At 44.9% G+C, this 7,898-nt stretch overlaps 1 protein-coding gene across 1 annotated transcript in view; it reads right to left on the bottom strand.

Annotated features, from left to right (window-relative positions):
- Nucleotides 1-5,175: 5,175 nt before the first annotated feature.
- The window catches only part of LOC104999430 (short palate, lung and nasal epithelium carcinoma-associated protein 2B-like), an 8,524-nt gene continuing 5,801 nt past the window's right edge, over nucleotides 5,176-7,898 (bottom strand). Inside the window, 3 exon segments of the mRNA XM_010855005.1 lie at nucleotides 5,176-5,222; nucleotides 6,094-6,157; nucleotides 7,202-7,283. Coding sequence (XP_010853307.1) covers nucleotides 5,176-5,222; nucleotides 6,094-6,157; nucleotides 7,202-7,283 — 193 coding nt within the window.

The following is a 7,898-nucleotide window of genomic DNA, read 5'->3' as shown; positions in this document are numbered from 1 at the left end:
AGCCATCTCATCCTCTATTATCCCTTTCCCCTCCTGCCTTCAATCTTTTCCAGCATCAGAGTCTTTTCTAATGAGTCTAAGGAAGTTTAGTGAACTATAAGAAAACACAGACAACCAAATGAAATTAAGAAACCAATGCATGAATAAAATGAGAAGTTCAATAAAGAAATTGCAACCATAAACAACAACAACAACAGAAATCCCAGAGTTGAAAATACAATAATTGAATTGAAAAAAGTCAATGAAAAGTTTCAAAAGTAGATTTAACCATAAGGAAGAAAGAATCAGCAACCAGGAGAATAGGACATTAGCAATTAAGCTAGTCAGAGGAGAAAAAGGAAAAAGAGTGAAGAAATTATTGATCCTTGGGTTGGGAAGATCCCCTGGAGAAGGGAAAGGCTACCCATTCCAGTATTCAGGCCTGGAGAGTTCCATGGACTGTATAGTCCTTGGGGTGGCAAAGAGTCAGACATGACTGAGTGACTTTCACTTTCACTTTCATGGAAATTATGTGACACAATGAAAAGAAATAATATTTTCATTATAGGAATTCCAGAAGGAGAAGAGAAAAAGGACAGAAAGTATATTTAAAGCAATACTAAAACTCCTAAACCTGGGGAAATGGACATCCAGACCCATGAGATCCAAAGAACCCTAAATAGACAGAATCTGAATAGATCTATATGAAGACACTTTATAATTATATCCTCAAAATTCAAAGACAAAGAAAAAATTTTAAGAGCAACAAGAGAAAAAAACCGAAGTTACATACAAGGGAATCCCATGAGATGACTGGTGGATTTCTCAAAAGAAACTATTCTGACTGAGAGAGAATGAGGTGACATTCAAAATATTGAAAAAAGAACTGTCACCCAAGAATTCTATACCTGGCAAAGCTGTCCTTCAGAAACAAAGGAGGGATAAAGAAAACAGGAATAAAGTTTCTTGACATGGGTCTTGGTAATGACTTTTGGATGTGATACCTAAAACACAAGCAACAAAGTGAAAAATAAAGAAGGGAACTACATCAAACTAAAAAACTCTTCATAACACCAACAACAGCAAAAACAAACAAACAAAAAAGCAGTAAAAGGAAAAGACAAGGCATGCTGTTAAAAAAATATTTACAAACCATATACCTGATAAGGGGTTAATATCCTAAATATATAAATAATGCAAACAATTCAATAGCAATAAAAGAAAAAACAGCACATGGACGATTTTGTCCACTGCTATGTCTGTAATTACTAGTAGTTTCTTAGCACACAACAGAGGCTCAGTAAGTACTTACTGAATGTATACCTGCACGCATGAATGAAAAACCCATTTGAATGGTATACTGCCCAGAATGGTTGTCTAAGCCAACTCAGATATAAACTATAAAAATTGTGTTCTTATACTGGTTATTCTATACTGACGATAAATGTGTGGTATTTAATGATAAAATATTTTTAGGAAATAATAAAGATGGATCATTTTTTTCAAAACATAGGCTTTTATAATGAGAAGAAAAAAAGAAAAACAACAACACAAGAAATAAAACAAAAAATGGGCAAAAGATCTGAACAGATATTTCTCCAAAGAAGATATGTGAAAGACCAACAGGTACATGAAAAGATGCTCAACATCACTAGCAACTAGGGAAATACAAATTAAAATCACAATGAGATGTCATCTAATGCCTGTTCGAATGACCATCATCAAAATGATGAGATCACAGATGAGGTTGTGGAGAAAGGGGAACCCGTGTGCATTTGGTAAGAATATAAATTGATGTAGCCACTATGGAAAATAGTATGGAAATTCCTCAAATAATTAAAAATAGAACTATCATGTGATCTAGCAGTTCTACTTCTGGGAATAAATCCAAAAGAAATGAAATCACTAACTCAAAAAAATGTCTGCACCCCTGTGTCTATAACAGCATTATTTATAATAGCCAGCACACAGCAACACTTGTGTTTATTGATGGATGAATAAATACATAAGTTATAGTATATATACGCAGTGGAATATCATTTAGTCGTTAAAAACGAGGAAATCCTATTATCTGTGACAACATGGTTGGACCTTGAAGCATTATGACAAGTGAAATAAGTTAGAGAAAGACCTATACTATGCGATCTCACTTATGTGTGGAATCTGACAAACAAAAACACTGAACTCATAGAAAAACAGATCAGACTTATGAATATCAAAGGAGGAGGGTGAAGGAGAGGCAACTGGAAGAAGATGGCCCAAAGACAGGAACTTCCAGTTCTAAAATAAATAAGCACTAGGAATGTATTATACAACATGGTGACTATACCTAACAATGATGTATGATACGTAGGAAAGTTGTTAAGACAACAGATCCTAAGAGTTCTTATCACAAGGAAAATTTTTTCTTTTTTTCTTCTTTTCTTTTTATTGTATATGTATGAGAAGATGAATGTTAGCTGAACTTATTGTCACAATCATTTCATAACACACACAAATCAAACTGTGGCCTTCAACTTATTTCAACTGAATGTCAATTACTTCTCAATAAAAATGGAAAAAAGATTTTAAAAGTATAATGAGATACTCATACTCATACGTAATAACGAGAGCTGACGCTTCCTGAACCCTCTGTCTGTGTTGGACAGTAATGTCAAGGTAGCTTGTTTAGACCCCCCAGCTGGAAAACACGGTCTCTTATTTTGGGAAACATTGAGGAGTAGCCCCCATTTAGCTGGGACACAGCTCCTAAGCAGAGCTGTGGGGCTGAGGAGGATCGAGAAGCTGGAGGGGGAGAAGAAATGGTGGATGGAATAGTGTGCACAGGGTCAAGTGGGTGGCTGCCCAAAAGAAGTCTTGAATTTTGAGACGTTCTTCTATATTTTTTGTGGAAGTTGAGATAGTCACAAAATAGGCACAAAGGAAAACTCTGATCCATCTTCCGTGGCCAAGAGGGGAAGAACCAGCTGTGGAGACTGACATCAAATGGAATCTAGTTTTGCCTCTGACCAGCTGTGTGGCCCTGGAGAAGTCACTTTACTTCTCTGAGACTCAGTTGCCACATCTACTCCAAGAACCGTTCACTGCATCGCTCAGTAGATATCAGAATCTAATGAGATACAGTGTATAAAGATTAAATGTGTGGTTTCTCAACATTGTTTGACAGTAATTCCAGTGGGTAGAGCCTGACTTGTGCTCACTAGTGTCAGACCCTGGAAAACCACTTTCCACTCATTGACTCGTTTAAACCTCACAACAGCATAATAAGGGAGGTTTTATTGTTAATTCTTTTTGGCAAGTGAGAGAACTGTGGTTCCAAGAGTAACTTGCTTGAGATTACACAGCTAGCAAGGGGCAGAGGCCAGGTAAGCCAAGTTCAGCTCTGTCCAACCCCTCACCCTATGCCTTATCAGCAGCCCTGGCACAGCCTGAACTAAGGTCCGCTTTGCAGAGCTAAGGAGAGATGGTTGAAGTCTCCCGTAGGCAGCCCCAGGGGCTCAAGGGCCCCCCAAGGTGATTTGACCTTGTGAGGCAGCCTTCATCGGGTAGAAAGCTCTTGGGTGGAGTAAGCGCTCTTGCAGGCCTCTGTGTGACCCTGGCCTCTCATAACCCGAGTCTCACAAGAGGATGACGGTGGTTCTTCCCTCACAGAATTGCACACAAAGCACTGAGATGGCTGCTTAGCCAAATGGGCAAAGGTTCCCTGGGCCTTTTGGCAGGAAAGTCAGGGGCCCTCCTGGATAAGAGAGGCTGTGGGGACCCTGAGGTGATAGCCTGGATCACTCCTCCAAAGAGGTGATGCAGCATGGAGTAAGGGATGTGGTCCTCTCTCTTCCAGGGCAAAGGGGAAACTGAGGGCTTCCACGTTAGGGAGGAAGAGTGGACTCAAGAGGACCTCATCAGTCCTGCTCAGAAGAGAGCAGGGCCAGGATGATGGGACCTGCTGGGGGCAGGAGAGAGGTGGCTGAGTACTGAGAACCAGGGTGTCACCTCTCTGAGCAAGTGTTCCCAGGGACATGGGTTAAAATTCTAGCCCTGCCACTTGCCACCCTGTAACCTTGATGAATCACTTGTCTTCTGTGAGCCTCAGTTTCCTCATCTGTACAATCAGGGCAAGAGCCAAGTCTCCTGGCAGAAGGGTGCTGTGAGGAGGTCATGAGGTCAGGTGTGCTGGGGAAGGCAGCCCTACATCATGGAGGTGCTGTAGCGGAAGCAGGGTGAGGCTGTCTCTACGATACCTCAGGTCACTTTCTTGCCCATGCTGGGCCTCCGTATTCCTGATTGTAAGACAAGGAGGTGAGGCTGGATAATCCCTAAACTCCCTTTTAGCTTCAGATCCAGGTCTCTGCTTACCTGGTTGCACATATCCCACATCCCCCAAAATTCCAATGGAAGAATGCAACAGACCATACAGGAGGTGCTGAAAAGGCTTTTTATTGCTGGGGGTGGAGGGTGATGAGCATAGGGTGTCCTGACTATGAGCATGAGTATCCGAGAGTGTCCTTTGACTGGGCTCAGTTGTCACTCCTGGGGGATGGTGGCAGCACCGCCTGTCCCAGAGGGAGACGGTACAGAGATTCAGTCTAGTCCTGGAACCAATCTGGAAGGAGACCCTCGTGTGAGGCATGGACACCCCGGGACCCTTTCCTGCTGCTGCATTCAGCAGGCACAGCTCCCAGAGTACTTCCCCACAAACCCTGTGAGCTCTGAGGCTTGGGGAGGGCCTGGCACCTGTGGTTTGGGGTCTTTCTCTGGCACCTGGCACTGACCCCCCTCATCCCCTCACCCTCCCACCCCCCTCACCTTAGCAACAATGGCCAATGTAAAAAGACTGATCAAGGCCCAGAGGAGCCAGGGTTCAGGGCTCAGTGTATGATCAGGATCAGGGATCAGACTGAGATGCGATCTGGTCTCTATCTGTGACCAGTGTCAGGGCTCAGTCAACTACTGGAGTCAAAGCTCAGTCTGGCTGTTCCGGGCTCAGTCAGGGAGCAGAATCAAGCACAATTTGTGTGTCTGATTTAGGGTCAGGAGTTGGTCTGTGACCGAGATCAGGGCTGAGTCTACCACTAGAGAAAGAAGAGAAGCCAAGCTTGTTTCTGCTTCTCCACAGGCCCCTGTGGGGGGTCTCATCCTCTCTCAGCCCAGGGCCCTGGACCCAGCCCTCACCAGCAGGCAGGCATCCCAGGGGTTTCCTCATCTGCGGCCTTCAGGTTCCTGTTGGGTGGTGTCCTGAGACTCGCCTGAGGGAACACAATTAGTAGCAGTTCTTAGGCTCCAGCACTGGAAAGCCGAATACAAATTAGACACCAGTAACTGCCACCCTCCAGCAGGTCAGACTTGACAGCCATGGGACCTCTTGTGTGTCACTCCATCTATCTGAGCCTCAGCTAGTTCATCTGTAAAATGGGTATGATGACACTACCCATCCCCACAGGGTCATTGCAAGGATCCAATGAGATAGTATATAAGAAGCACAGATCGATGGCCCGATGAACTGTTTGTGGCTATTTTGTAAAAGAACTGCCTCCAGGACCCTGATGCTTCACTCATCCCATTTCTGTTGCCCACAGCCCCAGCAACCCCAGTGATGCCAGAGACCCAGGTCAAGGCTGGGGGTGAAACCACACCTCCTTATAAGAAGGGAAAGGGAAGGGGTGGTTTTTATCATCAATGCCTACTGGATATTAGGCTTTTCCTGCTTTTTCTTTAAATCCATTCATCAGCTAAGCCATGTTTACAATCTCCTTTCACCTGGGAGGAACCTGAGGCTCAGAGAGGTGGAGCCAGTTGACCAGGACTACACAGTTGCTAAGTAGCAGATCCAGGGTTTGAATCCAGATCTGGCCTGTCCTCTTTATCACATCATTCTGGGCATCAGGTTCTGCCAGTGGGACAAAGGAGGGCAGTAGAGGCTCTCAAAGGCTGACAGAGACCCTCAGTCCGCAGGGACCCCTCCAACCACACTCTCCTGACTTGCTCAGGATGAAGGGTCCTCAGCTTCTCCAGGATCCCCTGACCAGACCTGCTGGTGCTGTAAGCATAAAGCAGCATACCATCCCCGGTGAGGCTGCAGAGGGAGCCCCCTCCCCACTTCCCCAGGCTGTGACTTACCAATGAGTTTCTCAACACACTCTGCATCCAGGCTTTCAAGGAGCTCGCGGAATCGTGGGCACAGCTGAGGGTCATACAGAGCCAGCAAAAGAGAGAGAGACACACGCAGAGAGAATTGGAAAGAGGGAAGGAAAGAAAGAGGCCAGGAGGTGTGGAGGGAGAGGAGAGATGGGAGAAGGAAGAGGACTGGTTATTACCTGCTACGAGCACCCTGCCTGCCACCCACAGAGATGCTCACTACTTGGGGCCTCAGAACTTCTGACCCTTAGGATTCTAGAACAGTGGAAACCTAGAAGGCCCATATCTGAGATCCAGAGGACACTAGAACCCTAAAAACCTCAGAACACTATAATCCCAGTACCTTAAGTATCTAGACTGTAAGCATCCCATATCCCTGTGCTCTTAGAAACCTTGTCCTTTGGACTCTGAAACCTCAAGGGTCAAATGGGGCCCTGGGTACCGTAGAGAAGTGTTTTTCACAATTTTGTGTGTATACAACTCCTCAAGGATCTTGTTAAAATGCATTAATGAGCAGCAGGTCTGGAGTGGGACCTAAGGGTCTGCATTCTAAAAAATGCCCAGGGAAGGTCAGTGCTGCTGGTCTGACAACCATAGTTTTAGCAGTGACCCTCCAGTTCAGTAAATCTCAGGGCCTCCTGGAGGATTTGAAAAAAAAAATAAACCCAGATTGCAAGCCCCCTTCCAGAGTGACTAATTTAGAATCTTTGGAATTTAAGACGCATGGTACATATGATTTTGTATATGATACATAGGAATCTGACCTGTGGCACGTACAGATTTTGTATTTAAATAAATTAAATAAAGTTGTATTGAAATAAGAAAAATATTAGCTAAAAGGCCTATTGGCAGTCCATGGGTATGGCAAATGGTTCAAGTGTGGGACCCAGTGATTTCAGCTCATGTTGGGCCCTCTTCTCCTCCCCAGGCCAGGCTGAGTGAAGCAGGGTGGGGCGGGGGGAGTAGCAACTGACAACTCAAAGGGAAGTTGGCCCTTCAGAAAGGAAGTTGCCCAGTAAAGCCCACCCATGGAATGTCACACCTGCCCCCACCAGGTGTGACTCTATACCCCCAGGAGTGGGTGACTCACCTCGTCCTCCACTACAGAGGACACCAACTGTCTTACAAGGTTGACTCCAAAGTCCACAACATCGTTGAGCAGTCCAGGGCGCCTGGAGAAGAGAGGAAATTGATAAAGGTCAGTGAAGTTGGCAGAGCGGCCAAGAAGGAGCAGTGGGAAAGAGGGTGGAATATGGTGGAGCTCCTTGAAATCAGGTGACTTGAGCCTCTACCCAGGGGGATCATCACTTAGAACCCCATGGTTGACCAGCAGCTCACCCCAGTAGCTCATGAGCATCTCATCACAATCCTGAGAGCTCATCCATCCATCGATCCATTCTTTAGCCATCCATCCATCTAGCCATCCATTCATTTATTCCTCAGTACATATTTACAGAACACCAACTATATACTGGGAACCAAGCCTGACTGGAACCAATACCAGACCACCTGACCGGCCTCTTGAGAAACCTATATGCAGGTCAGGAAGCAACAGTTAGAACTGGACATGGAACAACAGACTGGTTCCAAATAGGAAAAGGAGTACGTCAAGGCTGTATATTGTCACCCTGCTTATTTAACTTATATGCAGAGTACATCATAAGAAATGCTGGGATGGAGGAAGCACAGGCTGGAATAAAGATTGCTGGAAGAAATATCAATAACCTCAGATATGTAGATGACACCACTCTTATGGCAGAAAGCGAAGAAGAACTAAAGAGCCTCTT

Source organism: Bison bison, unplaced genomic scaffold, assembly GCF_000754665.1.
Source record: "Bison bison bison isolate TAMUID 2011002044 unplaced genomic scaffold, Bison_UMD1.0 scf7180017864352, whole genome shotgun sequence".
Taxonomy (NCBI): Eukaryota; Metazoa; Chordata; class Mammalia; order Artiodactyla; family Bovidae; genus Bison; species Bison bison.
The sequence above is the reverse complement of the archived record's forward strand: the minus strand, read 5'-3'. Positions and strand labels throughout refer to the sequence as shown.